This window comes from Tyto alba, unplaced genomic scaffold (assembly GCF_018691265.1).
Source record: "Tyto alba isolate M040663 unplaced genomic scaffold, T.alba_DEE_v4.0 Super-Scaffold_26, whole genome shotgun sequence".
NCBI lineage: Eukaryota > Metazoa > Chordata > Aves > Strigiformes > Tytonidae > Tyto > Tyto alba.
The window spans coordinates 21,808,106-21,824,850 of NW_024881300.1; the positions used below are offsets into that span (position 1 = coordinate 21,808,106).

General features: G+C 56.0%; 2 protein-coding genes across 8 annotated transcripts in view; both read left to right on the plus strand.

Annotated features, from left to right (window-relative positions):
• The window catches only part of ZC3H18 (zinc finger CCCH-type containing 18), a 48,158-nt gene extending 36,622 nt beyond the window's left edge, over positions 1–11,536 (plus strand). For 5 of the 7 annotated variants that reach the window (XM_042797508.1, XM_042797503.1, XM_042797505.1 and 2 more), the window contains 7 exons: positions 1,353–1,496; positions 3,293–3,445; positions 5,550–5,710; positions 6,310–6,506; positions 7,639–7,735; positions 9,594–9,690; positions 11,218–11,536. In XM_042797508.1, the coding sequence (XP_042653442.1) occupies positions 1,353–1,496; positions 3,293–3,445; positions 5,550–5,710; positions 6,310–6,506; positions 7,639–7,735; positions 9,594–9,690; positions 11,218–11,416 (1,048 nt within the window). In that variant the 3' untranslated portion in view covers positions 11,417–11,536. The remainder of the gene's footprint in view (positions 1–1,352; positions 1,497–3,292; positions 3,446–5,549; positions 5,711–6,309; positions 6,507–7,638; positions 7,736–9,593; positions 9,691–11,217) is intronic. The other 2 variants (XM_042797507.1, XM_042797504.1) reach the window with 2 other exon arrangements.
• A 2,227-nt stretch (positions 11,537–13,763) lies between these two features.
• IL17C (interleukin 17C) lies at positions 13,764–16,254 on the plus strand. The gene is given in 4 exon segments (XM_042797732.1): positions 13,764–13,828; positions 15,475–15,547; positions 15,550–15,799; positions 15,999–16,254. Coding segments are annotated over 4 exon segments (576 nt in total). The 5' UTR covers positions 13,764–13,825; the 3' UTR covers positions 16,249–16,254.
• Positions 16,255–16,745: the final 491 nt, after the last annotated feature.

Genomic DNA, 16,745 nt, shown 5'->3' on the forward strand with positions numbered 1-16,745 from the left:
GCAGGAGCTGTAAGAAAGTTTAATTCATTCCTCTACTGTAGCTTTTAGTGCGCAGCCTTAGAATAAAGGAATGATTCAGCCTCATCTCCTGTTAATATTGGAGACAAACCAGTAGTGTAGCTGTGAAACGGTTTGTGGCAGATTTTGCCAGCGCTCCTCTTCTAAATACTTGAAGTTGCTATTTCATAAACTCCTGTAATACACAGTAAATTATGGAGACGTTGGCAGGTGACACAACCCTGTAGTGATGTCACCTCTTTTAAGCTGACCTGAAAATAAATGACACCATGGGAATCCCCCTGAATTCTCCAGAATATGGGACAATCCCCTTTGCCACACTTCTCGTACCTTATTGACCTGCATGGTTTTTTTTTCCTTTCCCCCTTCTCGACTCAGAGGATTCAGCCCTTTAAGGTCACACTCTCTGCCTCCAGTGATGTCTTCACACCCCCCTGTAGTGCATGTTGCTGTGCTGGGTTGGTAACACACGACAGCAGCCAGCAGCCTGCACTAGCACCGGGATATTTTTTTGCTGCATGACATCGCATGCACTTAATCCTGCGTTCTTCAGGGGATGAATGCAGATACTCTTAAGCACAAGAGAAGGAATTAACAGTCTCTATTTCTGTATGCAGACCAGCTGCCTCCTCCACAGTTAATAGTAGGTGTGACATCGGTGCTGGGGATGTTGAGCAGCTATTAGAGCAGAGGTTGGAGTGCTCTGAGCCTAGAAGTGAGCAGCGCTGACGAGCCAAAGCGATTCCTGCCTTGCGTAGTGAGTGCTAGATACAGTCACAAAATCACTGCGTAGCGGTCCAGCTGCGATGGCGTTACCCGTCAAATACTCTGCAGGGTGACAGCAGCCGAGAGACGGGTCCGAGGGACGTTTGCACACACGGGCTCTTTGCTCCCTGCTGATCCGTGTGAGGGGGGAAAAGCGTCTTCGCGTAAACTGCGTGCATTTGATTCTGGAGCCTACGTGGCAGGTTTTAAGTAGGTGTATGCATTTTGGATGAAAATGCACTGAATCAAAAGAATAAGAAACAGCAATTCCACACAGTTTACTTCGTTAGTTAATTTACAAGTCGTATGTCTCCAAAATTGGCTGTTCTATATTAACTTGTCTCTGAAAAGGTGACTTGATTTAGAGTATGGGAGACAGATCCCTTTAGGGGAGCCGCTATTGTTTGAGAGTGTTTTGGTGAAGTAGCCAAGTCTCTGTATCTACAGTAATCGTACCCGTATAATATTTAGTCAACAGCAGACATGAGTGCACTTCATCACTTTTGAGAACGTCAGTGATCTGTACCTACCGACTTTGATCACGCACGTGAAAATTTTAATTTTTGTAGTGAAAAATCTGTGAAGAAACTCGCTGCCCTTCCAGTCCCTCAGCCACTCACTAAAATTACAGCAGCTGCACCAGAGCCAGCCAAACCAGGGGATAATCGAGAGGCAAGAAGGAAGGAACGTCAGACAAGGACTCCACCCAGGAGGTAAGAAAGCTGTGGGGTGGAGTGAGGCTTGATCTCCTGGAAGATAGAGCAAATCCTGGGTTTCTCTTGGCAGTACCAACTTCCAAGGACTCTCCAGTATTAAAGCAGAAATCTGTTTCCTGGGGCAGGAAGGAAATGGGAAGAGAGGGAAGGAGTTGGGGGTGAATGCTAGTGACTTGCCCCATCAAGTGGTTCCTGCCTCTGAAGGCTGGTGGGGGGATGAAGTGGGTGGAATCCATGAAGTGTGTCAAAATGCAGGGTCTGCGGTGCGAAAGAAGGCGTGTTTGAGAGCTGCTGGTTGCAGAGGCCACACAGCAAGGAGGCAGAGGTGTGTTTGGTCCAGAGAGCAGATCTGACGGGTTGGAGGGTCGAGGTTCGTGGTGATGGGTTTGGACCCCGTTTACTCTAAGCATGTGCCAGTACACAGGGAGTATTTCTGTGTGGTCCCGGGAGCTGGTTCGTCAGCGTCCAGCAGTACTGCTGGAGGAGGGGAGAAAAATCTCCACTACTTTTGCTGTCCCCAGTACGCAACTTGCTGGCTCCCCTGCTCTACTTTCTCTTCCTGGCTTCATTCTGTGTGACTACTCTGAATGTTTCAAGTGTTCTCCGCCTGTCCTCTAATTGTTGTCTTTTTCTCCTCCCTTTGCATTTGAAATGAGAGAGGCCTCTGCTAGTTTTCAAACAAGGAGCGCTTGTCGGTATTTGAATATGTTTATCAGGCTTAATCCATTGTACTGTACTTGAAAATGTTACAGGGTAAACGGAGGTAGTGTTGCCTGTTCTTGGAGGGACACGGATTCAGTTGAGCACAGCTGAAATTCATCATACATCCTTCTTTCTTTAGAATTGTTGAAATAGCAGTAGGGTGCCTGGTGTGCCTAGTCTATGGAAGCAGTCGTTTGGTGCCTAAGGAATGTATTTACTAGAAACGTCTGTTTTATGAGCACACGAGGAGACTGAGAATGTTTTATGCCTGCAGTACGGCATATGTGATTTTCTTGGATCATCGAATGATGCTTTTTGTCAGTCTGTTTTGAAGATGGCTGTAAGTCTGTTTTCCATTCAGGTTTTCAGAAGCATCCCAAGTCAATTCTTAATTTTGCATGGGATTACTTCTCCTGTTTCTTCCCAGTAGCTGAAGAAAAGGCCTGGGCTTGAGCAGTTACGTCTCCATAGGTGAAAACCGATCGCGGCAGTTTCTTTTCCCTAGAAACTCTGTCAGTTCTAGTTTGCATTTCACTCACTTTAACCAGTTAGTAATAATCTTGGATGTCCTTAGTCACCTCTCTTGTTCTTTATTCCAGTCTAGGGTTTTTTCATGCTTATACCCACACAAACCCCACTGCCCTGCGCTGTCCCTGCTGTGCAAATGAGAAGCAGCTCTATTTATGTTAGTACTGGTGTGTTAGTCACAAAAAAATGCGTATGATGATTTGTATAGCCTGAAATACAAGGTAGTCCCACTGTGTTACGCAGTTAGCAATTTTTCTTTGTAGGAAGCGTTTTGCTCCTGGTATCAGTACGGGATTAAGGTGCTTTAGCTCATTCTTTGCCTGGCTCTCATTAGCATTATTCAGTCTTGCATAAAACATCTACTGTTCAGAAAACAGATGCTTCCTCAGGACTGGGAACGCAAGGTTGAGAAGAACATCTGAAACGATCGCATTTGGAAAGCACCAATCTTGTATCCAATGCAGGACCACGGCATCATGCTCAAACTGTCCCTAAACAGTTTCTTCTAACCCCGTCTCACGGCGGAGCGCAGCGAGGTGAGGATGTCGTTTGCTGTCTTGCAGGCGGACTATCAGCGGCAGCATCAGTGGCAGTGCCAGCAGCTACAGTGGTTCCAGTTCCCGATCTAGGTCCTTGTCTCGGTCTCTCTCCAGATCTCATTCCAGATCATCGTCAGCCTCAGTCTCCCACTCCCCGTCTGGGTCCAGGAAATCCAGGTACAGCCTCGACCCTCCGTAAGGAAGAGATTATAACTATCCTTAACTGTTGTGGTTTCTTGCAGCGAAAGCTCTCTCTAGCTTCAAGTATCAGAAGCTATAGGTAACTAGGATGGGAAGCAGGATTGTTTCTTTGGGTGGTGTTCCAGATCCTGAGCCCTGAATCCTGACGGTAGTACGACATTGGTAGCCTTCTTGTGGCTCATTCGAGGAAATAATCTGTCGTGTATGCCGAACTGCCCCTTTTTTACCTAAATTATGACCAAAACATCTCCTTATGGCCAGGCTGATCCCACATCCTAATTTATTTACAAGTTAACAGTTTCGGGCTACAGAGCTTTGCTCTTCTAAACCTCTACTACCTCTGGTTACCGAATGTCCTTAGGGAAGATGCTTGGCCTGTCAGGAGAGGTAGGTCAGAAAATGCCTAAAAGGCCCAGCTAATGATATTTTTACTTTGCTGGCAAAGTTGCATGGCCAGTTCCCTTTGCATTTAGCCCCAAGTGAATAGTTACGTGGCTGTTAGTCTGTGGGATTCGTAAACAGCTAACTCCCTCCAGTAGAGAGTCGTGAAGTAAACCTCTTTCGAGTCCTTCATTCGGGTTTTTTTTGCATCTGTTCTCACACAGGAATCCCTGAAACCTCACAGGCAGCCTTGAGACACGACAATTCCCAGTGATTTAAAAGTAGACCGATAGTCCAAAACTAGTGGATTAAGTAGGACTTGGCTCTGACCAGCGGTAATTCACGTACCTGAACTCTGTGAAACTCCCAGGTTCAACATCCGCGTTATTTTACGGAAATGCAAACTTGTTTACTACATGCTTGTCGCATTCATCAGATCAGGCAGGGGTGATGCAAGAGGTTCAGAGAGCGCTCGGGCACGCTGGCTCTGCGCTGCCCTGCCGTCGGGGGGCTTCAGAGAAGGTGGGGAAGAACTTAATGCAGGTGTTTGCTTGCGTGGCACTGGGGCCGTGCTCGCCGCCTTTCCAGGCGCGTGGGAAAGCGGGGAAACGTAGGAAGGTACAGTGTGTGCCCGAACCAGATTTGCTGTCACAACCTTGTAGCCAGGAGAATCCTGGAGAAGGAGCTTCTGGCTGATCCAGTCGCCGTCGCAACGGTCCCCGCGACCTCTCAAACCTCGTCTCTGTCAGGATGCCAGCGGGTAGAGGCTTTGCGGCTCGTTCCAGGGCTAGTCTGTGCTGAAGCTGCCCCAGCCCGTTGGGTCGTACGCAAGCCGGCTGCCAGTGAGGGAGCTTGGACCTTGCTGGCAGGGCCGTTGCCGGAGCGCCGAAGTCAGCGTGGCTTGCAGAACCTGCTGGAGAGGCTGCCTCAATATTCGCGTAGTCGGTGCCCGCGTTGGTCCCAGGGGCTGCGGTGCCAGCTGGCTCCCAGCTCGCCGGGATGTTTGGAGCCGCCGCGGTGGTGGCGTGCCCCTGAAGGGAAGTCTGGTGCGTAGCCGTGTATTTTTGTCTGGCACATTTCTAAGTGGAAAGTCTTCCTTAAATTAATATAATGATTGCCTGCCATTTTTAATGCTGTGAATCCATTAGGAGATAGTCATCTTAAGGCACTGTTAGAAGATAGGCATCTTGTAGGCATCTTCCCTGTCATTATGAGTCGTGACAGTATGTGCATCCTCAAAACAGGCAGCTGGGCTCTCCTGTACCCTGAGGAGCTGGGCAGGAGCTGTGGGCTGGAGGATTCCGAGGGCTTTGAAAGCCTCCATGAATAAATGGGTGCTGAACAACAAAAACATTGCCTGGGAACCCTTGACCCGAGCCATAACAGTGACCTGTATGTGATAGCGCACACCCTGCTTTCACTTTTTGTTTACCTGGGGGAACAGTGACCTGTTTACGTGTTGCCTTAATCCTGTTTATAAATAAACAGTACTTTCTAGGCTTGCATCTAACACCTTTGGGATTTTTTCATACCGTCTGCGCCCCAGGAGACATGGCCTGTGTCTCTTCCTGGTTATTGCCTGCCGTGGCAGCTTTCTCCCATCCCAGCCACTGAGGGGAATTGCAACAAAGGTGTCTGTCTCATCGCTGCCTGATTCTTGTTGCATTCGTGACTATAACGAGCTCTTGGCTCTTTCCAGGTCCCTGAGCGTGAGCAGCGTTTCTTCTGTCTCTAGTGCCTCCTCTAGCAGCAGCTCTGTACGCAGCGCCGACTCCGAAGACATGTACGCGGACTTGGCCAGTCCTGTTTCCTCAGCCAGCTCCCGATCCCCAACCCCAGCGCAGCAGAAGAAAGGTAGAGGTACCTGGTTTGATATTTTCTTCTCCGAGGGGTCCTGGGAAAAGAAAGGGGGGGGGGGGTGGGGGGGTGGAGCAGAGATCTGCATGCGGCTTGCTTGGCGGTACCACGGCCTCCAGGAGCTTTGTGGATCAGAGGCTGGTGCGTGTGGCAGGTGTGGACCAGGGGAGCCCAGAGGCCACGGAGAAGGGAGGCTGTGGAGCAAATAGACGTTTGCATCCTTCCATCCATGTGTCTCCAGCTGTAAAGATGCCTTTGCCTACCTGGGAGTTCTGCCTGATGCCCCCTCCCTTGCCTTGCTCTCTTTCACCCTTGCGAGATGATGTTCAGCCTTCTGGACGACTCCAGTATCACGTTGCTCTTCCTCTGTTCTGTTTAGACCACAGCAGAGTTGGTGGCAAGAGCCTTTTGTTCTTTGTCTTTTACCTTAAGTGGCAGTTCTCATTTCCTGAATCTTCTAACTCTGGGGCCACGTGCTGTGCTAACTGGTGTGGGCTTTTTCAGTCCCTGGAGCAGCATCTCCTTGCCCTGCCCCTTCAAAGGGAGGACGGGCGAAAGGAATCGGTCTCAAGTCACTACATCAGCTCTCTCGTTTTTAACAGGAAAGTCAAAAAAAGAAGACAGCACTAAAGAGGAGAAGCGGAAACGGGATGTGCCTGCTCAGCTCCTGAAATCGGCCAAGCCCACCCAGGGGAGCAAATCGCAGCAGCTCCTCCAGACCCAGCAGCCCTCAGCCCCCCAGTCTCAACAAGGGGGCTTCAGCGCTCACAAAGAGATCAAACTGACGCTCTTGAATAAGGTGAGAGGGGCGGGGGGGGGGTGTGTGTGGGGGGGGGTGATGCTGCTGGGGCTCAGGGCTGGCAGAGGGGGAGCTCCAGGCTCCGCGCCGTCGTCGGGGGTGAGCTCAGCCGGGTAGGTCTGGAGCTGGGATTGAAGGGTGGCAGACAGAACCAGTCTGGCAGCACACACCCTGTGGTGGCTTGAGTTTTGGGACTGTGTTGGCGGCTCCCCTGGGGCGCATTCCTGCTGCAGCTTCAAGGGCTTTTTCCCTCGCTTTCTTGGAGGCTGCAGCCCGTGCACCGAGGGGAAGACGTGCGCGTTTCCGAGCGAGCTCTCCTCCAGCTGCCCGCTCCGGAGCGAGCTGCCGACGAGTCCTTAACTGAGTCAAAGCGGTGATTACCTCCCCTCTCAGGGGTGCCTGCCGCCAGCCAGGCTCTCCGCGGGCAGCGTGGCTCTTTCCCCTCCACGACTGAGCCCGATGTCCCAGTTCGGTGCCTTCGGCCGAGATTGCAATCCAGATCACGTTGGGAGAGTTGGCCCTTGTGGGCTTTTGCGCCGGAGCAGGGCGTTGGCCCCAGTCACGTGGGGTAGGTTCCTGGTTTTGAAGCGTTAAATGTTTTTTTTTTTCCTGACAGTCCAAATTCCCCGTTGCAGTCTGAGGCCACGGTTTTCTCTACTTCCCTGTGCTGTGACGTGAGGCGCCTTTATCGAGTCTGCGAAGCGCGCTCCGTGGGGAGGAGCGTGCAATTACACATAACTACCGGCTGGCACGGCCACATCCTGGAATAAGGCACGGCTCCACATGCCTCCTTGAAGTTTGCTATCCTTGGTGCTGCCAAAAAAAAAAAAAAAAAAAAAAAACAACACTCTACAAAATGCTGCTGCTATTTTTCCTCTTTCTGACAGTTATGAAAACAGCGCAGCGCTAGCCCCAGTGCCAGAGGATGTTGCTGTTTGCTTACGGTCGCTGGGGGGTTACGTGGTGCCAGTGATGGTTGGGACTGGTATCAACAAAGAATTTAATAGGAGATGCGTTTGCACGAGCCGGCCAGCACATCACGGGCACCCGTCACAGGAAACATCCCTGCCTGCTTCCCTCCCCAGAGGGAAGTGGCTGCTCAGCCCCGTTGTCTGTTTGAATTCCGTTTCAGGCAGCTGACAAAGGAAGCAGGAAGAGATACGAGCCGACGGACAAAGACAGGCCGACCTCTCCTCCAGCCAAACGGGCGAACCTGTCGCCTGACAGAGGTGAGACATCAGCCATCCCAGGGACTGTGGGTTCCTGCTCTGCCGCGGTGCTCCCGCGACTGAACGTCCCGGGAAAGTCTCTCTGCTGCAGGAGTCCACTCGCTGAAGAGGTTAATTGCAGGCGTGCGTCCTTGCAAAACCTCAGAGCGTGCGATTGCCACCAGATAACGCGGGCGTATTTAGCCACCCTGCTGCAAAAAACACGGTGGAGGTGAGACGCTCCGGTTTGTGAAGCAAGCGAGGCGAGGTCAGCCCCGGGCAGGCCAAACCCGGCCTTGCCTAGCTGTCTTGTGGTGCGCGTTGCGAGTGCCTTGGCTCCACTATGTCTGTGTAACAACACTGCAAAAAAAAAAAAAAACAACCCAAACTCATCTCCGCTGTAGGTCCCCATCCATCCCACAGCGGCCTCCTGTTCTCTAGGAACGTCGCTGGACGTGGCTGTGGAAGTCAGAGGGTTTTCCCTGACTGTATCCCGGGGTCTTCCCTGCCTCGTAGTTCCGCACATCGCGACGGATCTTTGTCCTCCTGGTAGAAAGGCTTGTGGCAGTGCTTAGAAAGGGAGCGCGGGCTGCCAAGGCTCGGGGATGGGTGCAATAATTGGCTAGATCACCCGTCCTGCGAAACGAGACGATTTCCCCACTTGGTGTGTGACACAATCTGCCCTGTATGTTTAGAAAGACGCGGGCTTTCCAAGTGTTCCCCCGTGGCCGAATCCTCAGCAGCAGCATTAATTAGCACCTCGGAAAACTGAGCTAGCGAGCTGCATCGAGAGGGACCTAAATTCCACGCTCCAGCCTTCGCTGCCGCTGCTGAAAAACAAAGAGGGGGGGGGGGGGGAGTCGTCAGCCAGAGGTGCCTGGTTTTGACGTACAAGCCGGCATTGACACGTGATGTTGTTTTCCCTGTTGTCTCGGCCGTAGGTGTATCTTGTTGACTCTGGGTGCCAGCCAGAAAAAATTTCTGTGCTAATAGCCTGGTTGCGTTCAACTCCTGCAAAGGCAGCGCGGAAGGGACTGGGTGAGGTTGAAGTTCACTGGGATCTAGTTCACAGCTACTGCTGGGCTGCAGACAAATGGATGGGCCAACCTAGCAAACCGTGCTGATTTTACAGACACACGGCTGTAGATGTACTTGTGTACTTTATTTGTTGTCTGTTCTGTTATAAAGCATTTTTAAGCAGTAGCAAAAGGGGACGCGAGCCCTGAAGGCACCTCAGCCTCACCCCCCTTCCCATGGCAAGCGTACCCTTGACTGAACTGGGACTGAGCAAAAGCACTCGAGTGGGGAAACCCACAAGGATAACGCCGTTGCAGGGCCCGAGTGGGCCCCACGGCAGCTCCGTTGGGGCAGGCCACGAGGGTTTTAGCCTGTGCCGAACAAACCACGGGGGGCGATGCTGCCGGTGGGTCGGCCCCCGAGAGCTGCGCTGGCCCCCGCGCTCCTCCCGCCGACGCGCCCTGTCACCGGGCCGGCGCGGAGCCAGCCCGGGTGCCGCCGTGCCCGTGGCACACCGAGCGGAGGATGGAGCGCCGGCCCTGCCCCACGGGTTTGCAAACATAGGCCTGAAATCACAGCGGAGGAGCCTTGTTCCAGCAGCCCGAGGGGGAAGAGAGGCCGGCGCGGCTCCCCGCAGGCGATGTTTGGCGGGGCTGACCATGGGGCACACCCTTGGCTAGTTTTTCCGCTCCCCCTGACGACGGGGCGCGCGAGGGTAGGTTCCTTTTTCGGCTGCTGCTGGGTTTGGCCTCGCGTTGGCATGATCCGGTCGGTCTCCAGAGAGCATCCGTTCGCTAGGCAGGGGCAGGGGTAGCGCGCCCCGTACGAGCGAGAACGTCTTCACCATTTATTGTCCCGATAGGCTCTCGCGACAGGAAAGCAACCGGGAGACTTTCTTCACCCAAGCAAGAGCGACAGAGGGGTCAGAACCCGAAACCTTCTCCTGCGCAGACGGACAGGTCAGTGCCTGCTCGTTCTCGTGGGTCTCTTGTGGGCCAGGCTGGGGCTCACACTCCTCCAGCGGTTTGGTCCCTCCTCTCGGGGCAGCTCGGAGGCTCCCTGGCCGTAGTTTCTGTGGAGGCACGAGGAGAAGGAAGGACACGAAGCTCCCTGGGCAGGAGCCAGGAGCGCTCAGGGATTCACGGGGGGAGCCACCAGCCAAGCTGTTCCAGCTCAGAAACGAGCAGGAGCCTGGGGGTTTCTTGAGGTCAGTCCCAACGAGAGGAGCCAAGTGGGTTAGGTGCAAGCTCAGTCATGCCAGCGCCTCTCCCACTCATTCGCGCTGCGTAGTGCTAATGAGAAAGAAAGCACAAGCCCCTTCACCCCGCTGCTGAGCTCGGGTGCCCAATTCCCTTTTTTACGTAGCCTGGCGTACCCTCAGCCGCCCGTTTTGCCGCTGTGAGACGTTAAAACGGGGCCGTTGCAGGAACCTGAACGGGGACCGGTCCCGGCTTTGCGCTTCCCCGTCCCCTCCGGTGACAGGTGACCGGCTCACGTCCCATTTTTGGGCAGTCCACGCTCGCCGCCCCGCTGGGAAGGTCCCGCTGCAGAGCTGGATGTGTGGCTGCAGGGGCCTCGGGCTGTGCTCCGCTCGGAGCCCTTTGCCTGACGGGTTGCGGAGCGCGCTCTGCGGCACGCCTGAAGCTTCCCCTCTCCTCCTTGCCCGTAGCCAGCCGGCGCTGCTTTTGCCTCTCCCTAGTGTCATCTCTCCGAGGATCTCTGTGAGCCAAACGGACACGGCCCCATCCCGCATCCCCTCGGCCAGCAGGACTCATGCCATCCCCTCTCCCCAGCCTGGGGCACGACCAAATCTCTATTTCTGCGTGTCAGAGCCTTCCCAAACCAGAGCCTAGCCCCAGCTCCCCCAGCCCTATCCTCCTTCAGGCCCTGAGGTCCTGTTTTTCTAGCAGTGAAGAGGAACCTCAAGCCTTTCCAGACTGGTTGTGACCACATCCTTGGGTCTTGGACCCTCTGCCACCAGCCGCTCCTCTGGCTGGCAGCAGCAGGGGCACAGGCTTTCCCAAATAAAACTTTTTTTTTTTTAAGTCCTTGGAACCGGCCGGGGCGCGTTCGTGATGCCGATCTCCTCTTCCCGGTCCTGCCATCGTCATCCCAGCGGAAGGCCGGTCCCGGTCACAGCCCAACCCAGAAAAAAAAAAAAAAAAAAAAAAAACACTGCTGCCAGCTGCGGGGACCAGTGAACCCCATTCCCAGCGGCTGCACCCCCCGTGATGATTTTTGAGACCGGGGAGGGCGGGAGGGGACACGCTCCGGGGCTGCCCTGCTCTTCCCCATCCTCTTTGCTTGTGTCTCCACAATCCCCCTCGCACACACACATCCCCCCCCCCCCTCCCCGGGGGGAGCTGCGGGTGCTCAGGAGGATCCTTCCCGCCGCAGCGATGCCGATTTTTGGGTTTGTTTCTGTCGCGACGTGCGTGTGTGTCCCCCTCCTTCCCCCTTCACCACCTCCTTTCTCTCCTTGCCAGGAAACGCCAGCTCTCGCCTCAATCCAAGAGCTCCAGCAAAGTCACGAGCGTACCGGGCAAAGCGTCCGAGCCGGGCCCCACGGGTGCCAAGGCGGGCAAGTCCAGCACCCTGTCGCGACGGGAGGAGCTCCTGAAGCAGCTCAAGGCGGTGGAAGATGCCATCGCTCGCAAGCGGGCCAAAATCCCGGGGAAAGTATAGTGGGCCGCGCGCGGAGCGCCGCTCTGCCTACCCCCCCACCCCCGCCCCCCCCTCACCCCCCCTTAGTGACTGTTCATGTTTTTATAAATAGTGTAAAAGCAGCCACTTTGGGATTTTGCAGTTCTGTCTTATTTTGGCCGGGATTCTTTTTAAAAAAAAAAAACAAAAAACAAAAAAAAAAAAAGAAACACACTGAACAAAACAAAAACAGCAGCAACAACAACAAAAAAAAAGCAAACAAAAAAAAATAACAAACAAACAACAAAAAAAAAAAACACAACAGACCCACACAAAACAAAAAAAAATATTGGAAGTTTTTGTCAGCTGAGACGCCCGCGACGATTCGCTCCGGCTCCCGAAGGGCGAGCGGGGCCACCCCCCCCCCCCCCCCCGGCTCTGCCACCGCCGGTTCCATGTAAATTATGCACAGAGGACTCCAGCCCCCTCGGCTGCTCTCACTCCTCCTCTCTTTCTCTCTGCCCTCTCCCTCTTTGCTAGCCTTGAGTTGTATTCTCCTAGTTAGCCCTGCTGTGTGTTGAGTGTCTTCAGCAATGCAGTTCTATCTGCTGTGTAACGAGAGAGCCGAAAACTGCTGTGAACTGCTGGCAACATCACCTTCTTCCCCCCTGCCCTCCCACCCCAGGAACAAAAATATATATATATTCTTGACTAAAGTCTGATTGGGAAAATGACCTGTCTTTTATTTTAAGCAGCGGATTGTTTTAGTTGATTTAAAAGGAGCCCTGAAGGTGTTGTGGAGATGTCTGTCTAACAAGGAGGGTCCTTTTTTCTCTTTTTTTCTTTATTCTTTTTTTTTTTTTTCCCTTTTTTTTTTTTTTTTGAGGGATGTCCCTGAAATAAAGTATTTTGATAACCAGTTCTTCCTTTTTCTACTCTTCTCTACCTCCCCTGTCTTCCCTCTCCCTTGCCTTGGGGGGCCTGTCCCCCCCCCCCATCTTTGGGGTGTGTGATTTATTTTTCTTTTTCTCCTGCTGCTGGAAGAGCTGCCACCCCTCTGGGGGCCGGGTGCCCCTAACCCCCCCCCCCCCCCCGTGAACCCCCAGTGATGTGGCACCTCCAGCCCTCACCTTGCTCTTTGCACCCAGTATTAAACCAGTAGCCCCACTGGTATTAAACACGAGTGGGGGGCTCTGCCGGAGCCAGCTTTGCCCAGCACAATTTGGGGGGGGGGGTCCTCGGGCTTCATCCTGACCTTGGGGAGGGGGCAGGGATGAGGGTGGGGTCCCTGCACCCCATTTCTGTGCTGCTGTGGGAGGCTCAGTGTCTTGTCCCTGCTTGGGGAGGGGAGGGGGGGATGTGACACCCCACCAAGTCACTGCCCAAACGGGTGCAAATCCCGTCTTTCTGGTAAAAGAGCGTAAGCGTGGCTGGGCCGGGTCCTGCACCCGGGCAAAGCTGCTTTTCCCACCTCCTTCCCGCTTTACTGGGATTTCTGGGCTGCTGGGGGGGGACACCCCACTCCTTTCCCTGCACACCGAAGGAGGGTGCTGGCAGGGGGCCGGGGTCCCTGAGAGCCCTGAGGATGAGGGGGGGGGGGGGTCTATAGCTACATGCAGGAGACGGAGCAGGGGAAGAAAAAAAATTAATTAAAAAATTAAAAATCAACCTTTCATCCCTTGAACCGGCTCCTCTGGTCCCACCAAATCCTCTTCCCACTTCCACCCCCCCCGCCCTGCTCAGCACCATCCTGGCGTGGAGCCCTCGGTGCCGCCGGGACAACCCTCGGTGCCGGACCTCGAGCCCTTTTTCCAAGGTTGCCCAATTTGGGATTTCTGTTGTGGCAGCCCCGGGAACGCGAGGGTGGGTGAGCTCAGCGGCGGGTTTACGCAACGAAACCAGGGCCGGGGCCGTGGCCGTGGCCTGGGGCACGGGGATCCTTGTCCCCACGGGGCACGGGAGGTTTGGGGGCGCTGGTGGCCGGGTACCCAGAGCATCCCACGGGATGGCCCCGTCCCACCATCACCCAGCCCACCCCCCCCACCCACCGCGATGCTCTGTTCCCAGCACCGCGGCAGCCGAACTGGTAGCCCCCCCCCCCTCTCCCTGCTCCTTCCCTATAAACCTGGGCAAATTTTTTTAGGGGGGCTGTGGGCAACTAATTTCCGGGCTGGAACCCGGAGAAGGAAGTGTGACGGCCCGCGGGGAGGAGGAAGGCAGCCGGAGCTGGAGTTTCCAGGTGTGTGTACATCACCTGCCCCGGCTCTATATAAAGGCGGCGGCGCCGGCGGTGCTGCCACTCGGCCGCCCGCATCCCCGGGGGTAACAGGGACACCCCCCCCTACACACACACACACCCCCCTCCCGCATCCCCCCGTCACCCCCCCCCCAAAAAAACTCCCCAACCCCTCACCCCCCTCGGCGTGCTCCCGCACCCTCGCCGCCCGCCTGATGGTAACGCCGGCTCCTGGGGATTTGGGGGGGGGGGGGGGGGGGGGGGATTGCGGGGGTGCTGGGATCGGGGGGGGGGGTGCGTGGGGTGTGCACACGCGTGTGTAAGGGCTCCCCAGCCGGGGGTGGGGGAGGGCGCAGTGTGGAGGCTGGTGGGTGCTGCTGCGTGTGCGTGGGGTGGTGGAGGGGGGGGGGGGGAGTATAGCATGCTATAGGTGTAAGAGCCGGGCAGTGATGTATGTGCACACGTGTGTGTGTGTGTGCACACGTGTGTGTGTCCCCATGCGCACATGGGAGGGTCGTTCAGGTGTATACATGTGTGCTGGTAATCTACATGTGCCTCTGCATGTATGCATCTGGCCATATGGCTGCATGCACAGGTGCTGCTACCGCTGGGTGGGTGCACACGGGCTGACACCTCTGTGTGTACGTGTGTGTGGGGGGGGGGGGTACATGTGTGTACACGTGTGTGGGGCTGTATGCGCATGGGAGGGCAGGGTGGGGCACATATATGTGTGTATATACGTCCTTGTACATACACCCAGTGGTACTAAGGGGTGCTATGTTACACGCGTGTGCTGGCGTCGTTACGTGTGCGTGGTGCAGCGGGTGCCTGCGCCGGTACCGTGTGTGTGGTTGGGCATAGCTACACGTGTGCTGGCACGTGTGTGTGCGTGTGTACATAGAGGTATTCTCTCTGTTTGCATGTGTGTGTGTGTACAGGTATTTGCTGTATATGTACAGCTGGTGTGTGTGGGGGTGTGTGTGTGTGTGTGCTGGCACTGTGTGTATGCACGCCTGCACATACACATACATGTGCTGCTGCTTTGGGGGGGGGGGGGCTGTGTCTATAGATGTGTGTGCTGGCACTGTGTGTATACACGCCTGCACATACATGTGCTGCTGCTTTGGGGGGGGGGCTGTGTCTATAGATGTGTGTGCTGGCACTGTGTGTATACACGCCTGCACATACATGTGCTGCTGCTTGGGGGGGGGCTGTTTCTATAGATGTGTGTGCTGACACTGTGTGTATACACGCCTGCACATACATGTGCTGCTGCTTTGGGGGGGGCTGTGTCTATAGATGTGTGTGCTGGCACTGTGTGTATACACGCCTGCACATACATGTGCTGCTGCTTTGGGGGGGGGGCTGTGTCTATAGATGTGTGTGCTGGCACTGTGTGTATACACACCTGCACATACATGTGCTGCTGCTTTGGGGGGGGGGGGGCTGTGTCTATAGATGTGTGTGCTGGCACTGTGTGTATACACGCCTGCACATACATGTGCTGCTGCTTTGGGGGGTGCTGTTTCTATAGATGTGTGTGCTGGCACTGTGTGTATACACACCTGCACATACATGTGCTGCTGCTTTGGGGGGGGGGGGGAGCTGTGTCTATAGATGTGTGTGCTGGCACTGTGCATGTACATGTGTGCACACATGTGTGCTGGTGCTCTGCATGTCAAAGCCCCCTTGGAGGGGGGGGGGGGGGGGGGGCTGCATGTCCCTGCTCTGGGCTGTGTCCCCAGGAGGGGCAGGGGGTGGGGGCTGTGTTGGGGTGCAGGGTGGGGGGTGTGTGTGTGTGTGCATCCCCCCCCCCCCTTCTCCTCCCCATCTGACCTGGGGGGGGGCGGTTGTTCTCCCGCAGGACTGGCTGGGTGCACTGGTTCTACTGGGCGCCCTGGGGCTGTGCCGGGGTCTCCGCCGCCCCCCCAGCCCCCCCCCCCCCACGGCCGCTGCTACAGCGCGAGCGAGCTGCGGGACGACGGCGAAGCCCCCGCGCCCCCCCTGACCCGCAGCCTGCGCTGGGACCGCTACGGCCCGGTGCAGCTGGTGCCGCAACTGGAGCGCTTGCAGGACCAGGCCGCCGGCCTCCACCGCCACCGCCGCCACCGCTCCTGCCCCACGCTGCAGCTCCGCGCCGGCCTCCACAGCGAACCCCACGAGCGCTCCATCTCCCCGTGGCGCTACCGGTGAGCCCCCCCCACCACCCCCCCTTCCCTTTCCATCCCTCATCGCCACGTTGGCTGCTGCGCCGTGCCTCAGTTTCCCCCAAGCATCCTTCATCCCTTCCCCGCTGCATCCCCGCTGTTTGTCTGGGGGAGGGTTGAACCTAGCAAAATATGATTTTTTTGTGTGTGTGTGTGGGGTCACTGACCGTGTTTCCCGCAGCATCGATGAGGATGAGAACCGCTACCCGCGCAAGCTGGCCTTCGCCGAGTGCCTCTGCAGCGGCTGCGTGGACGTCAAGACGGGGCGGGAGACGACGTCGCTCAACTCGGTGGCCATCCACCAGACCATGCTGGTCCTGCGCCGCAAACCTTGCCCCCACCCCGCCGGCCCCGGGCTCGTCACCTTCGAGGTGGATTACATCAGGGTGCCGGTGGGCTGCACCTGCGTCCTGCCCCGCACCGGGCGCTGAGACAACCCCCCCCCCCCCCGCCCCCCCCCAAACCCATCCCGTCCCCCTGTCCCCCCCCCACCCCCCGCTCCCGTGGAGCCCCGTAGCGTGACCGTGTCACCGCATCCACCCCCACCCGTGCTTGTTTTAGAGCACCCACCCGGCCCCCCCCCCACCCCCCCCCTCCACCCCATACGCAGCCGGGTGTCACACCCCCCCCCCCCCCCGACCCCCCCCACTCCCCACCTTGTTATTTATGACTTATTTATAAGCCTTGCTGCCGGGGGACTTTTTTTAACCCATATTTATTGCTAATTCCCCCCCACCCACACCCCACCAAGGCTGCGACTCCGGGTCCAGCATCACCCCATGGTGCCCGAGGCCCCACAGCTTAACACACACACACACCCCCCGCCCCCCAGCGCTGCCTGGGGGGGCTCACTGCTTATTTATTCCCCCCCCCCCCAAGCTATTTATTGTCTCTGTACATGCTATTTATCCCTGGCACCGTGCAGCCC